The sequence below is a fragment of the Oncorhynchus mykiss genome, chromosome 8 (assembly GCF_057628025.1).
Source record: "Oncorhynchus mykiss isolate SJ-2025 chromosome 8, ASM5762802v1, whole genome shotgun sequence".
NCBI classification, from domain to species: domain Eukaryota; kingdom Metazoa; phylum Chordata; class Actinopteri; order Salmoniformes; family Salmonidae; genus Oncorhynchus; species Oncorhynchus mykiss.
The window spans coordinates 56,025,870-56,049,868 of record NC_143029.1 but is presented as its reverse complement, the minus strand read 5'-3'; the positions used below and the strand labels follow the sequence as shown (position 1 = coordinate 56,049,868).

At 42.0% G+C, this 23,999-nt stretch overlaps 2 protein-coding genes across 2 annotated transcripts; one reads left to right on the top strand and one right to left on the bottom strand.

Moving 5' to 3' along the window:
* The first annotated feature begins 52 nt into the window (after positions 1-52).
* LOC110530134 (transcription factor JunD) lies at positions 53-2,606 on the top strand. The gene has a single exon (XM_021612975.3). The coding sequence runs from the start codon at positions 1,087-1,089 to the stop codon at positions 1,990-1,992; it is 906 nt and encodes a 301-aa protein (XP_021468650.1). The 5' UTR covers positions 53-1,086; the 3' UTR covers positions 1,993-2,606.
* A 345-nt stretch (positions 2,607-2,951) lies between these two features.
* On the bottom strand, positions 2,952-22,543 carry LOC110530133 (ras-related protein Rab-3A). The gene is made up of 5 exons (XM_021612974.3): positions 22,170-22,543; positions 11,812-12,036; positions 7,184-7,302; positions 5,618-5,742; positions 2,952-5,345 (listed from the first exon to the last, which is right to left on the bottom strand). Exons 2-5 carry the CDS (start codon positions 12,034-12,036, stop codon positions 5,155-5,157), a joined length of 660 nt encoding a protein of 219 aa, XP_021468649.1. The 5' UTR covers positions 22,170-22,543; the 3' UTR covers positions 2,952-5,154.
* Between the last annotated feature and the right edge of the window lie 1,456 nt (positions 22,544-23,999).

The window sequence follows — 23,999 nt, the reverse complement described above, 5'->3', positions numbered from 1 at the left end:
CAAGTGGATCAGTTGTCATGGTCACCGCCTTTCAGTGTGTTGCATTTTGGGGATAAAAAGTGTCTGACTTGCAAAAAAATCATGTGATTAAAGCTCCTGAAGTTGACTGTAGTCGACTGCAAGTTTCTGCAGTTGCTCTTCTCCAACTTCATCCTGCAGCAATCGCCTGCATTGTTGGAGGTTCATTTGTCAACCAATCATTAGGGTGTTTTTGTTTGACCCACGCGAACGTGACCAAAGACGTGACTGAAACAGGAACCAACTTTACTGTAATTCAAATGAACGTGATATTTGAGGAACTCTCAACAATTGGTTTACAATGCACACATATTTTTTCAGCTTGTGAGTGTGTGATATGGGGGTTGTTTATTTCGGCATTATAAACAATGGCAACACTGCCGTGTCGCACTAAACCTAGATTTTGGAAAACCACGTGTCCGATTTTCGGCTGTCTCAGATGCACCTCCCCCAACTTCACTCGTCGACTTCAATCTACAGTCGGTTGCTTTCGCTTTACCACTCAAAACGACCCCATTGTCTAAATTAAAATTGAGTGAGCTGAATATACCTTATTTGCGCCTTCCTAGTTTCCAATAATGCCCCGCCCAGTCTCTTTTGGCGACCCCGAGTATTCTATTTTATGACATCAAACCACAATGCACTGCACTGTTTGCAGTTTACCTAAAGTCTCCATGGTAATAATGACTGGTTCAGCCCATTATTTAAATCAGACCGGAAGCATACGTCATTTTGGGCCAATCTTAGCGCGCTGAAGTGACATAATGGAATTTTTAGGGTTAGGAAGCAAGCAAGCAGAGGGTTGGGTGTGTGCATAGCAGTCGTTCCATTGGGAAAAAGCGCTGGACGCGGGCGAGAAGAGCAGGAAAAGCTAAGCCACTACTATTGTTTTAGCCTCAGGCATAAAAGGTAGGCTAAAAGGGGGACAGTCGATTAACTCGATCAGAGTTTGAAGAGAGGAAAAAATACAGGAAATTAACCTGAACTGTGTTTTATTGCCAGAGTTTAACTGTTGAATCGTCTTAGTTTATGCGTGAAGCTCAACAGACCCTCATGTGAAGGGTTATAATGGAAATAACCCTCTACCCTGGTAGTGTGCTGAATACTCGAGGGATCGCAAGCCTCTATTCCTACAACAGCATGATGAAAAAAGACATGAGTCTAAACCTGGACGACCAAAGCTCCAATCTGAAACAGAATCTCCGGGACGCAGACGGAATTCTGAACTCTTCGGACTTGGGACTCTTGAAATTGGCCACCCCGGACCTAGAACGGTTGATTATCCAATCGAATGGAATGGTTACGACGACCCCAACCTCTCAGTTCCTCTACCCGAAGTCAGCCAGCGACGAACAAGAATTCGCGGAAGGCTTCGTGAAGGCGCTGGAGGATCTTCACAAGCAGAACCAACTGAGCGAGGGGACGTGCGCACCTCCGGAGAGACTGGACCTAATCGGCTCCAACGCAGCCCCGGTCGGCTTGCCGTCAGATCTGCCAGTGTACACGACTTTGAACGACTATGGAAATAGCCCACTGGGCACCACAGTGAATTATTCCACGGATACCATTCCATTCCCACCGCCACCTTCTAATCTGATGAGCGCCCATCAACAGGCGGCTGCGGCAGCGCTGTCACGACTACAGATGTTCAAGGACGAGCCGCAGACGGTCCCCGACATGCAGTGCTTTGTAGACAGCCCGCCGTTGTCTCCCATTGACATGGACAACCAGGAGCGCATCAAAGCAGAGAGGAAAAAGCTGCGCAACAGAATAGCGGCGTCCAAGTGCCGCAAAAGAAAGCTGGAGAGAATATCGCGTCTTGAAGACAAGGTCAAAAACTTGAAGACTCAGAACACTGAACTGGCCTCCACAGCCAGTGTGCTCAGAGAGCAGGTGGCCCAGTTGAAACAAAAGGTTATGAACCATGTCAGTAATGGATGTCAGCTTATGCCAAAGCAAGTACAAGTTTACTAGAGGATTGTTTAGGCCTTTTGAGGCAACCAACATTATGGGGTTAGTTATCCTCTGAGGATATTGACTAACTGAAACACAGTAGGCTATTTGCCTTTTCTCATATAATAGAATACAAATTCATACCTGAAAATCCATTAGAACTGGAACACTATGGTTCTCTTAAAAATGTTGGCTATAAGCCCGTTTTGTAGCAAACAGACCATTTTTGCTGCCCTCTGTCGGGCAACATGCATATCAGCTCTCCAATGGACAAATTCAATACATAGCCTACCTACAAGGATAGCATTATCTGCATGTAAACTGGACAATCTCAATGAGTGTAACTAAACACCAGGATGTCATTGAGTGCCTGTCATCCACTGTGTAATATATGCCTTACTTGTTTACAAGCACTTACCAATGACAAATTTATATTTTATTTACCAAAACGTCTTATTTTGCAAATATGAATTGTGCATGTCTTGTAAGCTCGTGTACAGTAATTCTGTTGATTCTGTTGTGCAGTTCTGTGTTGTCACCATGAATGTAGCCTTCATTGTTGTTGGCCCCATGTAGCCATTTTTAATGGGATTTTATCTCTCAAAGATGTTTATTAAATTCACTGAATTATTTAATCTGTCAAGTCTTATTGTGGGCTGACTGCCCTATCACACACTGTGCCAACTATTATTAGGGCCTCTCCCAGAGACATTAGTATAGGTGCATATGTCCACCCCCTCTATTATCCTGTTGTATTACATTAGTACAATACAGGTCACCAGAATGAAAAGGGGAAAAAAATAATGCTTGAACTGAACTTCATCCCTAAATGCATTTGATGTACTGGGAGCTCTACACTTATGCCACCTAGTGGCTCGATGAGGGTGATAATTCTATCATTTTGGACTAAGGGACATCGAAAGCTAAAATGTGGAGTTGCCTCAGATTCAAATAAATGTTAACTAAGTTTATACAAATACTGCTTTTATATTTTGTTTATTAATTCCTTGGTTTTAGCAAACCTGGAGTTACAGTATTACAGCACAATTCAAGACTAAAACCCAACAAAAAAATGCTTATTTACAAGATGAAGGGAGGAGAGCTAAGAAAGCTGAATTGGACACATACCTAAGTCAGAGGCAAGTTTACAGCAAAACACAAAATCAACAAAGAAAACTAAAGTTGTTTAATAGGAAGTGATTAGGGGCGGCAGGTTGCCGAGTGGCTAGAGCGTTGGGCGTGTAACCAAATCCCGAGCTGGGCTAGTAATCAAATCCCCGAGCTGACAAGGTAAAAATCTGTCGTTCTGCCCCTGAAAAAGGCAGTTAACCCACTTTTCCCCAGTAGGCCATCGTTGTAAATAATATTTTTTCTTAACTGACTTGCTAAGTTAAATAAAAAAGTACCGATTATACTTCTCCCTTATTGGAAACTGCCACAGGGAGTAGGCATACATACCAAATGCTTCTCTTGTACTACAGGCCTTTTACTCAGTGCAGCTCCAAAAACATGTCAAACAAGTCTTGTCCTAGTGGGTGTCATTTTTGGCTTGGTAGTCTAATTGGGACGTCTTTGGAAAAAACATGAAAGCAAAGCTGCCTTAAGACTAAACACAAACAGTATTTGTAACAGACATGACCTTTGCAGGTTTGTTGGCAGTTAATATTGGAGAACCAGGCTGGCCAATGACACAGTATTTCTCTGAGAGTAATACAGTATTCACACTGGTACTACACCCACCCTAAAAGGTTCAGTTGGCTTAGAAACATGGAAAATGGAAGTAAAAGCAGTTCCTTGAAACAGCTTGTACATAATCAGGAGAACATACAGTGGAATGTAAGTGTTTTCGGGCAGGAGTATGTCAACCCAATTCAACCCCCCCCCCCCACACAATACTGATAAGTATTTTTTCCAACCGTGATAGAGCGCATCTAAAAAAATAAGACATAATACTGTGTGTAAATATAGATGGTCGTGACATAACTGACCAAATACCTTAATGTGCCTGAGTGCATTTCATTGACTACGTTATCCTCATGTATATACCAACAAGCAATTATCTCTACACTGAAACAGACCAAAATCACACAAACATGACATTGAACATGCAAAAAAAAAAAAAAAAAATCAAAAAAATAAATAAGTCAAACGGACTATGGGAAAGAGATTGGAATGTGATGTTAACATTGGTCAGTGTTGTAGTATATGGGTGCAGTAGCCCAGTGTTGTCCTGACTGTGTGTGTGTGTGCTCGTGTCATACACATGAATTAGAGGCGATTGTGCTGTAGAATAGCAGTGATGCACACTGACAAGGAATAAGAAGCTACATTTTCAACTGTTGTTCACACGACCCTAACAGCGAAACAAACAAGCCAGTTTGATTCAGCGGGACGTGTCCAACAGCTCTTAGACGTTCCATGGTAAAAAAAATTAAAATAAAATAAAAAAACAACATGCACCTCTCACAAAGCACAGATATTTTTACACCTTTAAATTATTGTAATTTTACACCATTTGTTTATATATTTTAGAATTCTAAAATGCATATTTATTATATTACGAAGTTGAACATTTATATATACTCTTCTACTTAGACACTTTTCTAGGTTTGCTAAAAAAAAAAAAAAGATGAGTTAAAAAAATAACAATAAAAAAAAAAAAACTGGGACAGGGACCACATCATCAAGTTCTCTTTTTCTTACATCCAGCAATGATAGAATATTAGGAAATGACCATGACTGATAACCGATATGCATGGGATTTTGGTCAGATATGTTTGAAAAAACAAATCTCGTAAAAACATTTGTTATCCAAAATGTGGACTTAGAACATACCTCACTCACGCCACTTAAATGGATTTGATTGTTAACCAGCTAATCGAGGACATCGAAAAAAACAACAAAGCTATCAACAGTAAACAGATCATCAGCAATGTGGCCCTTCAAAAAAAATACATGAAATCCCTTCAGGTTCGAGGCCGCAGTAAGGGGAGTCAGAATGTGAACTTTGGACTCTAAACACCTATGGATGGACGGGGGACTGAAATATGGAATAACGGAGTATTCAGCCAGGCTCTTCCATCTAAAACACAAACCCATCACAGACCTCTTCCACCAGCTGAGGAGGCTGTAGGAAGGGGTGTGTGAGGGGTCAGGTGTGTGTGGTACGTGTGTAGTGGGTGTTTAGCAAGCACAGTCCTGGTGGGGGCGTTCGGGCTGCTCGGTGAGCTGGGGCCCCTGTTTGGCCCCTGTGACGGCGGGGTCGGCGTTGTCTAAGCTCTCCGACATCTTCTCACAGATGATGTCCACCAGCCGCTCAAACGTCTGCTTGACGTTGATGTTGTCCTTGGCACTGCACTCAAAGTACTCAAAGCCTGCAAAGGAGAGGAAAGACTTAATTAAGATTTAATTAAGAGTCGTATGAATGTAACTTGATGTGTATTTGTTGTAATGAGCAACACTTTACATAAACTTGTACTTATGGCGTGAAGTTGCTCAATAACTACTCCGGCAACCAGAACGTAATTACTCAGCTGTACACAGTAACAGCAGAGTAGGCACATAAAACAATGACTCATTTTCTAGGGAAAGGACACAGGATTTATTACTATATTATTGGGTAATTAAGTACAGTGTTCCAACTCACCAAGTTGGTCAGAGAGCTGCCGGCCCCTGTCTGCTGCCACCACCCTCTCGTCTTCCATGTCACACTTGTTTCCCACCAGCAGGACCTGGGCGTTGTCCCAGGAGTACGTCTTGATCTGGGTGGACCTGACACACACGCATTCAACTGTTGTAGTTATATTACGGATCCAATCACAGCTAAAGAAAATTGAGTTCCATGCAATGACCCTCATCCTAGCGGGCAAAGCAAGTGACGCTTGACTAGTACTGCAATTGTTTCACCCAGTCGTCAAATTATTCACATTTTGCAGAACATACACTACATGACCAAAAAAATGAAAGTGTGGACACCTGCTCATCAAACAACTCATTCCAAAATCATGGCATTAATACGGAGTTAGTCCCCCCCCCTCTGCTGCTATAACAGCCTCCACTCTTCTGGAAAGGGTTTCCACTAGATGTTGGAACATTGCTGCGGGGGACTTGCTTCCATTCAGCCACAAGAGCATTAGTGAGGTCGGGCACGAATGTTGGGCGAGTAGGCCTGGCTCGCAGTCGGTGTTCCAAATCATCCCAAAGGTGTTCGATGGGGTTGAGGTCAGGGCTCTGTGCAGGCCAGTAAAGTTCTTCCACACCGATCAACAAACCATTTCTGAATGGACCTTGCTTTGTGCACGGGGGCATTGTCATGCTGAAACAGGAAAAGGCCTTCCCCAAACTGTTTCCACAAAGTTGGATGCACAGAATCATCTAGAATGTCATTGTATGCTGCAGCATTAAGATTTCCCTTCACTGGAACTAAGGGGCAATGCCCGAACCATGAAAAACAGACCCAGACCATTATTCCTCCTCCACCAAACTTGACGCTATGCATTGGGGCAGGTAGCGTTCTCCTGGCATCAGTAAAACCAAGATTCGTCCGACGGACGGCCAGGTGGTGAAACATGATTCAACACGCCAGAGAACACTTTTCCACTGCTCCAGAGTCCAATGGCGGTAGCTTCACACCACTTCAGCTGACGCTTGGTATTGCGACATTATTCGCAATACCATCTTAGGCTTGTGTGCAGCTGCTCGGCCATGGAAAGCCATTTCATGAAGCTCTTGACGAACAGTTATTGTGCCGATGTTGCTTCCAGAGCCAGTTTGGAACTCGACAGTGAGTGTTGCAACCGAGGACAGACGATTTTTACTCGCTACCCGCTTCAGCACTCGGCGGTCCTGTACTGTGAGCTTGTGTGGCTTACCACTTCGTGGCTGAGCCGTGGTTGCTACTAGATCTTTCCTCTTCACAATAACAGCACTTATAGTTGACCAGGGTAGCTCTAGCAGGGCAGAAATTTGTTGAACTGACTTGTTGGAAAGGTGGCATCCTATGACGGTGCCACATTGAAAGTCACTGAGCTCTTCAGTAAGGCCATTCTACTGCCAATGTTTGTCTATGGAGATTGCATGGCGGTGTGCTCCATTTTATTAACCTGTCGGCAACGGGTGTGGCTGTCCACATACTTTTGTATATCGTGTAAATACCGATACAGACAGACAAACATGCATACAGTTGTTTCACACACACACACAGGTCCCGTACCAGTCCTGCACGGCGTTGAAGGAGTCCTCGTTGGTGATGTCATACATGAGGATGAAGCCCATGGCTCCTCTGTAGTAGGCCGTGGTGATGGTCCTGTAGCGCTCCTGTCCGGCAGTATCCTGGGAGAAACACACATATCACACAATGAATCATTATCTTACACACACATAATCACGCACAAAAATAGTCCTGCAGCAGAAAAAGCACTCCAAATCCCAATGTACTACAGCATATAAGAAGAACGCATTAAGTTGAACCCCACATCCACGTTTAAACATTGTAGCTGCATATAACAATGTAGTTGTGGATAAAAAGAAAAAGACAAGATACTAACATCAGAATATTCTATGTGATGTCAGAAGTTTAGTTATAGTATCAATTTATAACCAGCACATGCCGCAGTGCAGTATATCAGGGTAAAACACTGTTTTATTCCTGAAATATGTAACTTTTGGGGCGAGCCGACCACATTCACATTGAAATGCGAGTTATAAATCTGCCACTCTCTTTGAAAGCTTGTTTAAGAAGTGGTAGATCGGTTCTATGTGCTCTATTTCTATGCTTAAGTTTAGTTTGTGTCTTTTACATTCGGTTTTGAACACCAGCTTCAAACAGCTGAAAACAATGTTTTTGGTTTATTAAAAATATATTTCACAACGGTTTAGATGGTACAATGATTCTCTACATTATCCATTGCTTGTTTTGTCACAAACTGAAATTAGGCGAACTATTTGAATTTTAGCAACCCGGAAATGGCGGAGCAATTTATGCATATTTCACATTTAAACAAGCAGTGAGATAGCAGTGCGATAGATGGGCGTCATTAGCCCATAAATGATTCTACACTTGAGAGACAGCAATGGCAGCCGCTTTGGCAAATTAATCGAGGCGATTTAGGAAACCACACACATTTATCAGCATCTCTGTTCATTTTTTCGGTCTTCAGCTATCTTATGACACAGGGACGTGGTCGTGCTCCCAAGATCATATGAAGATAGTAAACCCACACTGACAGCATTTAATCTTGGTTTATTCCACACGTCAAGCATCATATAAATCAAGATTATATATTGGGTGTGGATGTACCCTCCTTATTAAAGTCTTGTGATGAGAATAGCTACCACCACCTTAGATCTGAGCAGTGTGTGTATTGCTTATTTGAGCAAATAGGGCTATCTTCTGTATATCAACCCTACCATGTCACAGTACAACTGATTTAGTCAAACGCAGTGAGGAAAGAAATGAACTTTTAAATATGGCACACCTGTTAATTGAAATGCATTCCAGGTGACTACCTCATGTAGCTGGTTGAGAGAATGCCAAGAGTGTGCAAAGCTGTCATCAAGGCAAAGGGTGGCTACATTGAAGAATCTCACATATAAAATATATTTAGATTTGTTTAACACTTTTTTGGTTACTACATGATTCCTTATGTCTTCACTATTATTCTACAATGTAAAAATAAACAAAAACCCTGGAATGAGTAGGTGTCCCCAAACTTTTGACTGGTACTGTATGTGTTGTTCGACAGCGAGGTCTACTCTGCTGAAGGGGGTGGATGCAGACGACCCACCATGACGCACGTGGTGTCACAACCAATCTTCTTCAGAACTAAACATATTCTCACAGGAGCCACAGACAGAGAGAAAGAGAGAGAGAGACTGGCACTAGAGACACAAACCTCCTGCCAGTGTACCGATACTGCGGATACTGCTCCTCTCCGCCCCCTTCCCTCTCCAGGCACCGCTGTCATAGGCCTCTAATGGAGATGTGTGCATGAAAGCATAGAGGTCTGCCAAAATCCTAAACAAACTCTCCCCCTAAAAAGCCAAACTTTCGTATGGAATAGCATCTGCTAAATGGCATATATTACTATTATAGTATGAGTCTAGCCTATTGTCATGCGATATTTCCCATCTTTCCCCCATTACTGTATAGCCTATTGGTATCAAACTTGGAGAACTAGCCTGCATGCCAAGACCTTTGAGCTCATTCATATGAAAATAAGGTAAAACAGTAGTCACCAACCCTGGTCCTGGTGTGCTACATACAGGTTATGCAAGCTTTTGTTCCAGTCCAACACTAACACACCCGAGTCAATTAATCACGCTCTTGTCGAGCAGTTATTCTTTGGATCGGGTGTGTTAGTGCTTGGTTGAAACAAAAGCCTGTACATTTGCTCTCCAAGGCCAGGGTTGGCGATTACTTACCACTGTGGTTAAATCTGTCAATGTTAGTTTTTCACCTAAACCAGGCGACTATGTATCCATAAGATGAGATACATTTGTCATTTGGGGGAGCAATCCCCAGTGCAGTCAAAACCCAGATTGTTCTGTGTTATATACAGCACCAGTCAAAAGTTTGGACACACCTACTCATTCAAGGGTCCTTTATTTTTACTATTTTCTACACTGTAGAATAATAGTGAAGACATCAAAACCATGAAAAAACATGTATGGAATCATATAGTAACCAAAAAAGTAAAACAAATGAAAATATATTTTATATTTTATATTCTTCAAAGTAGTCACCCTTTGCCTTGATGACAGCTTTGCACACTCTTGGCATTCCCTCAACCAGCTTCATAAGGTAGTCACCTGGAATGCATTTCAATTAACAGGTGTGCCTTGTTAAAAGAGAAATAGTGGAATATCTTTCCTTCTTAATGCGTTTGAGCCAATCAGTTGTGTTGTGACAAGGTAGTGGTGGTTTACAGAAAATAGCCCTATTTAGTAACAGACCAAGCCCATATTATGGCAAGAACAGCTCAAATAAGCAAAGAGAAGCGATCATCCATCATTATTTTAAGACACGAAGGTCAGTCAATATGGAACATTTCAAGAACTTTGAAAGTTTCTTCAAGGGCAGTCGCAAAAACCATCAAGCACTATGATGAAGCTGGCTCTCATGAGGACAGCCACAGGAAAGGAAGACCCAGAGTTACCTCTGCTGCAGAGGATAAGTTCATTCGAGTTACAAGCCTCAGAAATTGCATCCCAAATAAATGCTTCAGAGTTTAAGTAACAGACACATCTCAACATTAACCGTTCAGAGGCTGCGTGAATCATGCCTTCGTGGTCGAATTGCTGCAAAGAAACCACTACTAAAGGACACCAATAAGAAGAAAAGACCAGCTTTGGCCAAGAAACACAAGCAATGGACATTAGACAGGTGGAAATCTGTCCTTTGGTCTGATGAGCTTAAATTTGAGATTTTTGGTCCCAACCCCAGTGTCTTTGTGAGACACAGAGTAGGTGAACGGATGATCTCCGCATGTGTGGTTCCCACCGTGAAGCATGGAGGTGGTGTGATGGTGTAGGGGTGATTTGCTGGTGACAGTCTGTGATTTATTTAGAATTCAAGGCACATTTAACCTGCATGGCTACCACACATTCTGCAGTGATATGCCATCCCATCTGGTTTGCTCTTAGTGGGACTATCATTTGTTTTTCAACAGGACAATGACCCAACACACCTCCAGGCTGTGTAAGGGCTATTTGACCAAGAAGGAGAGTGATGGAGTACTGCATCAGATGACCTGGCCTCCACAATCACCTGACCTCAACGCAATTGAGATGGTTTTGGATGAGTTGGACCACAGAGTCAAGGAAAAGCAGCCAACAAGTGTTCAGCATATGTGGGAACTCCTTCAAGACTGTTGGAAAAGCCTTCCAGGTGAAGCTGATTGAGAGAATGCCAAGAGTGGGCAAAGTTGTCATCAAGGCAAAGGGTGGCTGTTTGTCCCTGTTCGGGAGTATCGTCGGACGGGACCACAGTGTCTCCCAACCCCTTCTGTTATAATCTCCACCCGGCACAGCCAGAAGAGGACTGGCCACCCCTCATAGCCTGGTTCCTCTCTAGGTTTCTTCCTTGGTTCCGGTCTTACTAGGGAGTTTTTCCTAGCCGCCGTGCTTCTACACCTGTATTGCTTGCTGTTTGGGGTTTTAGGCTGGGTTTCTGTACAGCACTTTGTGACATCAACTGATGTGAGAAGGGCTTTATAAATACATTTGATTGATTGGCTACTTTGAGGAATCTAAAATATATTTAAATTTGTTTAACACTTTTTTGATTAATACATGTGTTATTTCATAGTTTTGATGTCTTTACTATTATTATTATATACAAATAAAGAAAAACCCTTGCATGAGTAAGTGTGTCCAAACTTAACTAATATATATATATACACTATGAAGTTAGAAATAATGTGAAATTGTGAAAAGTATGATACTGCTCTTTTAGTGTAAGAGCGGTTTCAAAAGACTGCCTGAAATGTCAGCCTGTGTTGGTGGGATGGAGTTTTGGCCTGCCTTGTGACATCATGGTTCCAAACCGCTCTGCCAATAACAGGTCGTTTTCAGTTTCTCTCCTCACTCTTAGACACTTCAAGCAAAGTTCTTGCTTGAGAAATTTCTCTTTGCTAAGAAGCTGTGTTTGTTTCTTTTTTTTAAACCACTTTAATTGAAAACAATCACAGTAAAGTACTTCATTGTTACCCAGAAAGTATTTGATATTAAGATAAAAACAGTTGCATTGGACCTTTAAAGCCAGAAGACCCCTAATAACAAACATGACCTCATTTGTGGTTAACAGAGGGATGACAGAATCAGTTAAGGTCAGTGTCTCACCCAGATCTGCAGCTTTATCCTTTTGTCGTTCCTGTAGATGGTCTTCACCTTGAAGTCGATGCCCACCGTGCTGACGAAAGCCGGCGTGAAGGAGTCATCAGCATAGCGAAACAGGAAGGAGGTTTTACCCACACTGCTGTTGCCAATGATCAGGATCTTGAACATGTAGTCGAAGTTCTGGTCGGAGGACTCCTTCTGTCCATAGGTGGCTGTTGCTGAGGCCATCTTTGAAGGGAGAAAAGCAGAGCGCAAATCACACCGGGACATTCGGGGTCTAAATTTCTTTCCCAGGACTTTCAGTTTGTGATTATTATTATTTTTTTATATGGGACTAATAGTAAAGACATGCATTTTAATGGTAAATATGCATTACCTATTAATGTGGCATGAACACAACCTGCCTAGAGGTTCTCTTCCGATTGTCAAACAAATCACTTAGTAGACCTGCGCACGTTGGTCCACTACAAAATAATTAGTTTTCAAACAGTGCATTTTGAGCCCGCTGTAGGAGCCATGAAGCTTATAGACTGCATCTCTCTGCACCTTTTGTATGGGAATATGTGTATTGGAGCTATTTATATTTTATATGCCTAATATAAAAGGTGACTTCACCTTAAGGCCCGGAAAATGGTTAAAGACTCCAGCCACCTAAGCCATAGACTGTTCTATCGGCTTCCGAACGTGCATCAAGTCTGACACCAACAGGCTCCTGAACAGCTTCTATCCCCAAGCCATAAGACTGCTAAATAGCTAACAAAATGGCTACACGGACTATCAGAGTTGCCCCTTGTATTTTATTTTTGCACTGTCTATGCACACTGACACGCCAACACACACACACACACACGGGTTGGGCGGTATCCAGATTTTCATATCATCATACCGGAATATACGGTATTACTGGTTTAGTACACAAGGGGGCGCCAAAAAAATGCATCTATTACCAGAATGTTAACAAAAAAAGCACAATAGGGGATTTCCATGGAGGCTGCTAGCTAAATATGCTAACGAGCGCAAACAAAAATAAACTAATTGCAAAGACAGGTAATCCAGCTCATAAAGTCATACATATATAGTTAGGAGCTACCGAATGTCATTTTTGGTGAGTTTGGATAAGCAAATGTGAATGAGAGAAACTGTGCAAATGAACAAAGTTGACGCATGATCGTCTGAAGGAAGAACAGTACCGGCTCTGAAGTAGCATGTGTACACTTGGTGTCTGTGTGTAAATCTTAAGTCGCTAGGGCAACAGGCCTGCTCTGCTCTAAGAAGAGAAGAGAGAAAACAGCCGAGAAGTGAGAGGAGAAAAAAAAACTAGGAAATCTAGATATTTGTACAGCTGCCACTAACTCATCCAAAAGGGCTTTAGACATCTCAAACATGGCAGAGAGCAATATGATGCCCAGTCACCTTAATTCAGCCACTTACTTCAATTAACTAGCAAGTCAAATTTAGGGGTTGGGTTAATGCAGAATTCTGCATTTGTCTTACAGGAAAATAATATATTTATTTTGCGTTGTATCTTTCTGCGTTTTGTAAATGCAGATCTGAAAAGCTTCTTATTGTCATTTCTGCTCGACATCAAGACACATTTAGTGCTTCAGCTGCACTTCTCCACTGAGAATTCCTCTTACGGGCTTTCTATCAGCAGACAGCGCTCTGACTGATGTGTAGCTACTTTTCTCCGGTAAAAATGCAATTTTTAAATGCAAGATTATGTTTAAGCAAAACCTTAGGAAATGTAGCTGGCTACATTATTTTTATAATAAACATTAGAAATCTGATGGCCATGCATAGTTTTTTCAAAAAAGACCAGCTCATTTAGCCCACTTGTGTGGCTGCTAGCCAAATAGTGTTGCACTTCTCTTGTCATCTGATGACAATTAAGCTATTTTCTCATGAATGTGTTGCACTAATGTATTTTCTGTGAAGGAATACTATAGTTGCACGTCCCTGATTACTATATTGAAGAAAAAAAAGAACCCTTTACTTGCATTACAAAACACGACCCCAGTCTATACACAGCTGGACCTGCGCCTGCTTTCTCCCGTTGTGCCAATTACAAACAAACACATGACTGTCTCAACTGTTCTGGGGAACTACGGTAAGCTTCCTAATGTGAAATAATGTGACAGAGGGAAAAAAAGCGATCTGCTTTATCTCCAAACGTATTGCACAAGTTGACTGCCGGTATTTATTACTCTAAAAAGTAGCTACAAATATTACAATTTATTGAAATACTTTAAAGAAAGAGTTTCAAATGGTATTGAAGGTAGTGAAAAATCATCCCATGGCTATTTCCAAATAACTCAGTAAACGACATACCGCCCAAGCTTAATGCACACACACTGCAGCTACTCTGTTTATCATATCCTGATGCCTAGTCACCTTACTCCTATAAATATCTACCGCTCTCACTCCAGTATCCCCGCACGTTGTAAATATGGTATTGGAACTGACCCTGTATATAGCTTACTTAATTCCCGTGTTCTTATTTTATATTACTGCATTGTTGTTGGGTTTAGATCTCGCAAGACAGGCATTTCACTGTACTTGTGCATGTGACATTAAAACTTTAAAAGAGTAACGCTTGGAAAGCGGTTTCTTGTGGAAGCGTGATTGACGGCTCTCTCCTCTGCCAGTGGCTTTTCATAGGGAATCGCCACTATACCTGCCATTTGAGGAATGGAGAGAGACATCGGTTACAAAACACCAAAAACTGTAATGACATTCAGCGACTGTCATTAGGCCTACACTCTTGTAGCCCGAGTTAATTGATGCGTCTTGCTGACAAATTGACCTTCTTTGTCAAAAGGAAAGCTGGGAGACCTGAAAGGGGTCTGAAATACAGGAGGCAAATACAACTGAAGGGCCCAGTTGAAACAATGTTGCAAGTTCACTAGCTGGCTGGACCCAGTCAATACAATGATGTAAGTTCGCTAGCGAAAGACAGTGGGAGTAGAGCGATGAATGCGATTGAAAGAACATGAACCAACTGAGCCCCCTGGGCCCTTTAATTTGCACACTGTAGATGAGGATGGATGACACAAAAGTATTAATGTCTTCATTCAAAATGACAGAAATCCGTGGAGGAAATGTGCAGTTAAGTAGACTGATCTAGAGGCGAAAGAAACGCACACCTCTTTAGGCTGGCTAGCGGAGTGGAACACATAAAAAATAAATAAAAGGAGAGCCGCACACTCTAGGAGGTCAGATGCAAAAATATTTATGTCCAACGTTAACAGATAAGCGGTCTTCATCAGGGTATAATGACAAACACTGCGGGATGACTCATTTATATTAGTGCAGTTAAGTAGACTGACCTACCAAATTATTATCACTCATGTCACCAGTATTCCACTTTATGAAAAATAGTTTAGTAAAAAAAGTATAGTTTTAATAAAAGTCCACATGTTTTGGCATCAAACTAGTTTTGAAATATTTCAACAGCAGTGGCCAATAGAATGAGAAGTTTACTGCTGGGAAAGGGACAGATAACTATGTCAAAACTGCAGTACATTAGATCATAATGATTGATGTTGACTATGTTCAATGAGCCATAAAGCCTTTTACTAAATTATTGACTTGGGAAGTTACACAGAGAAAAACCGTCAAAAATGTATTTAAATCAACTAAAGAGAACGAGGTCTTAAAATAACCTAAAGCAATATATTTTTGTGGAATGCTATCAGGGCTCGACTTGGACTGAAATAGGTGCCGCTACTCATTTTAAGTGCCGGTACTGTTTACCTTTAGGTGCAAGAACTCTGCAATACTTTTGCGCTAATACTCTATAAAAACGCCTCGATCACACCGTTAGCGTTATTTCATTTTGGTACACCAGAAGTACATTCATTTCCAATGGAACGCTGAGCTTTCCTTGCAGCATCGCAGAGGCAGTTGCAGTGCGTTCTGTGTGGTGCATACGTTTGATTTATCGAACGTGTGTCAAACTGTATTCGTAGACGGTTTGACAGAAATGGTAGCAGAAGGTAAATGTTAAACTTTGGTTGCACACATATCCAGATGATGCCTCGTACTATTTTGCTCAATGACGCTGTCGGTGTGATCGAGGCATAAGAGGTGCAGGAACTCTAGCTGTGGAAAAACTGTGGTGGTGGTACTCAAGTTTGTGATCCCACGCATGGTTTCCGCACAGATTTGTGCCTACGCATTGTCGTGACGTGACTTTCATTAACTTCTTGAGGGCCGGGGGAAGTACTTGGAAATTCAGATGACTGACGTGCCCAAAGTAAACTGCCTATTACTCAGGCCCAGAAGCTAGGATATGCATATAAAATTGGTAGCATTGGATAGAAAACACTGAAGTTTCTAAAACTGTTAAAATAATGTATGTGAGTATAACAGAACTGATATGGCAGGCGAAGCCCTGAGGAGAATCCATCCAGATTTTATTTTTATTTTTTTAGGTGTCTGCCCATTCTAATCGTTATTATTGGGAAAATAAATGGAATTGATGGAGCCTAGGGCTTCCACTAGATGTCAAGTCTTTAGAAAGAGTTTCAGGCTTGGTTTTTGAAAAATGAGCTAGAATTTGTAGTTTTTCTAGGTGGCTCCCATTTTGACTGCAGTATTGTGGCGCGCGTGGATGAGGGTGCGCACTTCGTTATTTATCTCCGGTAATGAACATACTATTCCCCGTCTTAAATTTGATCGTTTATTTACATATTAGGATACCGGAGGATTGATTAGAAACGTTGTTTGACTTGTTTGGACATTGTTGGTTCATTGGTAACTTTTGGGATTCCTTTGTATGCATTTTGAACGAGGGAAAGAGGTGGATTACTGAATCAAGCGCCAACTAAACTGACTTTTTTGGGACATAAAGAAGGACTTTATAGAACAACACTATCATTTGATGTGTAGCTGGGATCCTTGGGACAGAGGCAGATCTTCAAAGGTAAGTGATTTATTTTATCGCTATTTCTGATTTGTGTGACGCCTCTGCTTGTTTGGAAAATGTTTGTTATGCTTTTGTACGCGGGGCGCTGTCCTCAGATAATCGCATGGTATACTTTCGCCGTAAAGCCTTTTTGAAATCTGACAAAGCGGCTGGAGTAACAAGATGTTAAGCTTTTAAATGATGTAGGACACTTGTATTTTCATGAATGTTTAATATTACAATTTTGTATTTTGAATTTGGCAGGGTTTCAGCACTAAGAGTTAATCTGATGACTTACTTATTTTATCAACTAACTATGTTTAAACTCGATTAAATTCATGTAACAATCAACTCATATGGAATTTGGGGCGCCACGGGAAAAGTTGTTTAACAAGTTACTATCTCCCGACTTAAACTCTAAAGATATAAAGATATACATTTTCCATATTGACTGACCTTCATGTCTTAAAGTACTGATGGACTGTCGTTTCTCTTTGCTTATATGAGCTGTTCTGGCCATATGATGGACTTGGTCTTTTACCAAATAGGGCTATCTTCTGATCACATTACTCCAATGCTAGTCTCTACACTGGCTTCCTGGTAAGACTAGGGCTGGGTTTTACTGCTAACCTACAAAGCATTACATGGGCTTGCTCCTATCTATCTATGGTCCTGCCATACATACTTACACGTACACTACGGTCACAAGACGCAGGCCTCCGTACTGTCCCGAGAACATCTAAGCAAACAGCTGGAGGCACGGGCTTTCTCCTATAGAGCTATATTTTTATGGAATGGTCTGCCTATCCATGTGAGGCGCAGACTCGGTCTCAACCTTTAAGTCTTTATTGAAGACTCATCTCTTCAGTTGGTCCTATGATTGAGTGTAGTCTGGCCAATGGGTGTGAAGGTGAACGGAAAAGTACTGGAGCGACGAACCACCCTTGCTGTCTTTGCCTGGCCGGTTCCCCTCTCTCCACTGGGATTCTCTGCCTCTAACCCTATTATGGGGGCTGATTCACTGGCTTACTGGTGCTCGTCCATGCCATCCATGGGAGGGGTGCGTCACTTGAGTGGGTTGAGTCTGTGACGTGATCTTCCTGTCCGGGTTGGCGCACCCCTCGGTTTCGTGCCGTGGGGGAGATCTTCGTGGGCTATACTCTGCCTTTGTTCAGGGTAGTAAGTTGGTGGTTGAAGATTTCCCTCTAGTGGTTTGGGGGCTGTGCTTTGGCAAAGTGGGTGGGGTTATATCCTGCCTGTTTGGCCTTGTCCGGGGGTATAGTCGGATGGAGCCACAGTGTCTCCTGACTAGAGGTTGACCAATTATGATTTTTCAGCGCTGATACCGATGCCGATTATTGGAGGGCCAAAAAAAGCCGATACCGATTAAATCGGACGATTTTTAAAAATCTATTTGTAATAATGACAATTACAACAACACTGAATTAACACTTATTTTAACTTAATATAATACATCAATAAAATCAATTTAGCCTCAAATAAATAATGAAACATGTTCAAGTTGGTTTAAATAATGCAAAAACAAAGTGTTGGAGAAGAAAGTAAAAGTGCAATATGTGCCATGTAAGAAAGCTAACGTTTAAGTTCCTTGCTCAGAACATGAGAACATATGAAAGCTGGTGGTTCCTTTTAACATGAGTCTTCAATATTCCCAGGTAAGAAGTCTTAGGTTGTAGTTATTATAGGAATAATAGGACTATTTCTCTCTATCATTTGTATTTCATTAAGCTTTGACTATTGGATGTTCTTATAGGCACTTTAGTATTGCCAGTGTAACAGTATAGCTTCCATCCCTCTCCTCGCCCCTACCTGGGCTCGAAACAGGAATACATCGACAACAGCCACCCTCGAAGCAGCGTTACCCATCGCTCCACAAAAGCCGCGGCCCTTGCAGAGCAAGGGGAACAACTACTCCAAGTCTCAGAGCGAGTGACGTTTGAAACGCTATTAGCGCGCAACCCGCTAACTAGCTAGCCATTTCACATTGGTTACACCAGCCATTAGGCTGATAGGTTTGAAGTCATAAACAGTGCTGTGCTTGCGAAGAGCTGCTGGCAAAACGCACAAAAGTGCTGTTTGAATGAATGCTTACGAGCCTGCTGGTGCCTACCATCGCTCAGTCAGACTGCTCTATCAAATCATAGACTTAATTATAACATAATAACACACAGAAATAGGTCATTAATATGGTCGAATTGGGAAACTATCATTTCGAAAACAAAACGTTTATTCTTTCAGTGAAATACGTTACCGTTCAGTATTTTATCTAACGGCTGGCATCCCTAAGTCTAAATATTGCTGTTACATTGCACAACCTTCAATGTTATGTCATAATTACGTAAGATTCTGGCAAATTAGTTCGCAATGAGCCAGGCGGCCCAAACTGTTGCATATACCCTGACCCTGACTCTTGACACGCAAAGACCCATGAAATCCTGAACAACAAAACAGTACAGCAAGTAAGTAAAATAAATATGTTTTGATTATGTTTTACTGGTAAATGGGAACATACGTAAATGCCAACAAAATAACAATTTGGTCAGTGTGGTGTGTGTAACCTTTATTTAACTAGGCAAGTCAGTTAAGAACAAATTCTTATTTACAATGACGGCCCGGACGACGCTGGGCCAATTGTGTGCCGCCCTATGGGACTCCCAATGACAGCCGGATGTGATACAGCCTGGATTCTAACCAGGGACTGTAGTGACGCCTCTTGCACTGAGAAGCAGTGCCTTAGACCGCTGCATCCGTGTATGTGCGTGTGTTTGTGTTAACTATTTAACCCGGTTATCGGGTTTAATGGCAAGGAAAATATTGGATTTCGATATTGGCCAAAAATGTCATATCGGTGCATCACTACTTGAAATTGAGTTCAGGTGCATCCTGTTTCAATTGATCATCCCTGAGTTGTTTCTACAACTTGATTGGAGTCCACCTGTGGTAAACTAAATTGATTGGACGTGATTTGGAATGGCATACACCTGTCTATATAAGGTCCCACAGTTGACAGTGCATGTCAGTGCAAAAACCAATGTGGTCGAAGGAATTGTCCGTAGAGCTCCGAGACAGGATTGTGTCGAAGCACATATATTTGGGGAAGGTTACCAAAAATATTATGCAGCATTTAAGTTCCCAAGAACACTGTGGCCTCCATGTTCTTAAATGGAAGAAGCTTGGAACCCCTAAGACTCTTCCTAGATCTGGCCAAACTGAGCAATTGGGGGAGAAGGGCCTTGGTCAGGGAGGTGACCAAGAACCCCAAAGGTCACTGACAGAGCTCCAGAGTTGCTATGTGGAGATAGTTGTTCTATCTCTGCAGCACTCCACCAATCAGGCCTTTATGGTAGAGTGGCCAGACAGAAGCCACTCCTCAGTAAAAGGCACGACAGCTCGCTTGGAGTTTGCCAAAAGGCACCTCTCAGACCATGAGAAACAAGATTCTCTGGTCTGATGAAACCAATACCTCTTTGGCCTGAATGCCAAGCGTCACATCTGGAGGAAACCTGGCAATATCCCTACAGTGAAGCATGGTGGTGTCAGCATCATGCTGTGGGGATGTTTTTCAGCTGCAGGGCCTGGGAGACTAGTCAGGATTTAAGGAAAGATGAGCGGAGTAAAGTAAAGAAATCCTTGATGAAAACCTGCTCCAGAGCACTCAGGACCTCAGACTGGGCGAAGGTTCACCTTCCAACAAGGACAACGACCCTAAGCACACAGCCAAGATAATGCAGGAGTGGCTTCAGGACAAGTCTCTGAATGGCCTTGAGTGGCCCGGACTTGAACCCGATTGAACATCTCTGGAAAGGCCTGAAAATAGCTGTCCAGCAACGCTCCCCATCCAACCTGACAGAGCTTGAGAAGATCTATAGAGAATGAGATTATCTCCCCATATACAGGTGTGCCAAGCTTGTAGCGTTATACATAAGTAGACTCAAGGCTGTAAACGCAGCCTAAGGTGCTTCAACAAAGCACTGAGTAAAGGGTCTGAATACTTATGTACATTTGATATTTAATTGTTATTTTTCAAACATGTCAAAAAAACAGTTTGTCATTATGGGGCAGTGTGTGTGGATTGAGAGAAACAATTGAATCCATTTTAGAATAAATGTGTGGGGGGGAAAAATCAAGGGGTCTGAATACTTTCCAAATTCCCTGTAATTGCAGGCCATTCTTTGGGTGCTGTAATCAGTCGTTTTTGATTAAAAACAATTGTGTGATGTCAGCGCTGCAGCCCGCCCACACTAGTCGCCACTCAACCCCATTGTAAATCGTGGAGTTGAGTTTAATCAGCTAACCTACTTTCAAAATACATCTTTCCACTAAAGCACAGGATCAAAACAGATTTACCCCCCCCCCCCTCCCCAAATAACATGTCCATAACCCCATCTTGGGGAGGTGGACATTTCCTTAGCATCTCTTCCCAAATGTAGGGTATTCCTAAAGGAACGTGTATTGCATATTATTCAATTCCCCCCCCCCCCCCCCTTCTTCGACAACATAGGGGAAAACAGTAAAGTGAGCGTCCCATGTCGTGCCCTGGGGTGCTATAGTCTGCCCCTGTATATTATAGTGCGCTTATAACGTTTAACCAGAAATAAACGATACTGCGATAATCTTTTTATTATTCACAGTTTAGCAATTCAATATTCAATTAAAAAACATGTTATAGATGAACGTATATAGTTACTGCTTACATTGCTTGGACATTTCAGACACTAAAATCGTCTATGGCACTCCTGTCTTTGCCAACGCACCCGACCAAGATCAGCAAGGCGGAAACGTTGCGGCTTAGGCAATCATTGGCTAAACTGGCTAACAAGCTATGGCTGGGTGTCTTGAGAATAGATTTTAGCGCATGTCTAACATTGAATGGACATGCAGTTACATCAGGCGGTTTAACTTGACATTTGCTATAGTCAACGTATGTTGGTAGCTAATTGCATTTGCATGGGTTAGCCGTCTTGGTCACAGGGAGATCAATTAGGCTAAGACCATCCCTTTGGGTCACCACTGTTTCCTAGCTAGGTCCACAAACTGGATAAAGGGTACAGGGTCTCGCGCACAACTCAATCAGAAGAAAAAAAAATAACACTTCTACCCAATAATAGCTGCTCACGGTCAATCAAAAGGACTGTTGCTTTAATGACAAAATGTCGCTATTCTTCGTTTTAAAGAGCCGCATTGACAGCATAAACATTAGTTCACCAGAAAATACATGTCTCCCTGCAATTAGGCTTAGCTAGCATACTAGTCTATTATTGATGCTAGCGAAGCATCCTTGTCTATATGTCAAATGAAGGTTACTCTTCCTTATTTTGCGACTACATTTGCCCTCTCCATTATTTGATTTACATCTGCCAAAATATTCAAACACTTTTTGGTGCTACTGTTATTTGTTTAAATGCCTCGCCAGACGATACAGGTTGCGACTTACCGTGAATTGTCTGTTTTATCTGTAGCTCCGTTGCAGTAGTACCCAGTGTTGCACCTGCAGAAACTAGGGCGTCACTTGCGTGATAGTAGAGCTAGACAATGACTGGCAGACTGGAGGACCAATCAATACTGTTATGCTTGCTGAGCAACCTGAGGCACTATTCAACCAATCCAGTAAATGTGGTGGAGGAGTTAAGATGGAGCGTCTTTCTACCGGTTTACAGTAGTTATCACAGCCACAAAGTCAGGTCCAGCTACGTAGTAGAAATGTAAAAACATTGTGGGTTGCTTTAAGGTCTTAATTTAAGGTTAGGGTCATCTTAGCGGTGTGGTTAAGGTTAGGGTTAGGTTTAAAATACAATTTTAAGAAGATACGTTTAAAAAATAGGCGGGGTTTATGACGTTGTGGCTGTGGTAACTAGTGATGACCCTTGTTAATGTCCAAAAGCAGAAGTCTCGTCACAGGCTCTCTTTCCATTTCCTCTGAAATCCGGAGCATCCAGGTTGTTGGGGACTTGGCCACTGAGGTATAATGCCTTGATCACACCTATTGTGTTTTGACGCAGCATCATCTAGATATGTGTGCAACAAAAGTTCAACATTCACCTTCTGCTACCATTTCGGTCAAGCCAACATACAGTTTGACGCATACACTACCGGTCAACAGTTTATTTTTATTTTATTTTTTATTTTTTCATTTTCCAATTAAGAACATTCAAAATAAAAGAAAAGTGAAATCAGGTTAGACAAAAATAGGACAAAGTGACAGTAACAGACGAGAGTAACAAAAAAATAAAAATAATTATAATTATATATACAAACATACAATAATTGTTTTTTTTATAATGAGACATTGGACCTGCCGTAGGCTACATATTATACATTACGTGTGAAACATTATGTGAGGATTATATAGAGATTCAATCAATGTGATGTGGAGGGAGATTCTCGTTATAGTCAATAAAAGGTTGCCAAATTCTGTAAAATGTCTTTAACTTATTCCTCAAGCAGTAAGTGATTTTCTCAATGTGGGATACAACTATTAACTTCCGATAGCCACATTGCAACTGGCAGGGAGGAATCCAATTTCCATTTCAAGGCAATACATTTCTTGGCAATCGCTAGCAATATTTCTGTTAGCTTTATAGTATGGCTTTGCTTAAGATTGGTGTTAGTAAAGTTACCCAGTAGACAGACCTCCGGGTCTAAAGGGAATGCAACCCCGTGAATTGAGGATATGGTATCACATACCCCCTGCCAGAAACTGTGTAGTTTAGAACACTGCCAAGTGGAATGGAGGAATGTTCCTTCATCTGAGCCACATCTAAAACACAGGGAGGAGATATCAGGGTTGAACTTGTGCAGTCTAGATGGGGTGATATAGAGCTGATGGAGGAAATTAAACTGGATCAGTCTGTATCTGGAGTTCAATGTGGATGTAACACCATCCCTGCATAGGTCACTCCATAGATCCTCATCAAGATCAATACCCTGATATTTTTCCCCATCTAAGTCGGGGTTTATCTAGCCCAGGCAGTGTTAGTCCTGACATAAGAGCATCGTAAACACGGGAAATGGGCTTGAACAGTGGTTGGTCTGCGTGGCAGAGTTGTTCAATAGGTGACATCTTAGGTAGGTTCCATTGTCCCTTGAGAGTTACCCTAATAAAGTTTCGTAGTTGTAGGTAGCTAAAGAAGTCCCTGTTAGGCAAGTGGTATTTCTGTTTCAGCTGATCAAAAGACATAAGAACTCCCTCCTCATAACAATGTTCCAGAAGAGTGATCCCCTTATCAGACCAGGGTCTAATGTTACTATTCTGGAAAAACCTAGG

What these genes read in the sequence shown, in the direction of transcription:
- LOC110530134 (XM_021612975.3), top strand. Translation starts at nt 1,087, where the DNA reads ATGGAAATAACCCTCTACCCTGGTAGTGTGCTGAATACTCGAGGGATC.
- LOC110530133 (XM_021612974.3), bottom strand. Translation starts at nt 12,036, where the DNA reads ATGGCCTCAGCAACAGCCACCTATGGACAGAAGGAGTCCTCCGACCAG. An exon ending in TTCAACGCCGTGCAGGACTG is followed by an intron (nt 5,743 to 7,183) that starts GTACGGGACCTG and finishes CGTGTGTGTCAG; the next exon opens with GTCCACCCAGATCAAGACGT. An exon ending in GCAGCTCTCTGACCAACTTG is followed by an intron (nt 5,346 to 5,617) that starts GTGAGTTGGAAC and finishes TCTCCTTTGCAG; the next exon opens with GCTTTGAGTACTTTGAGTGC.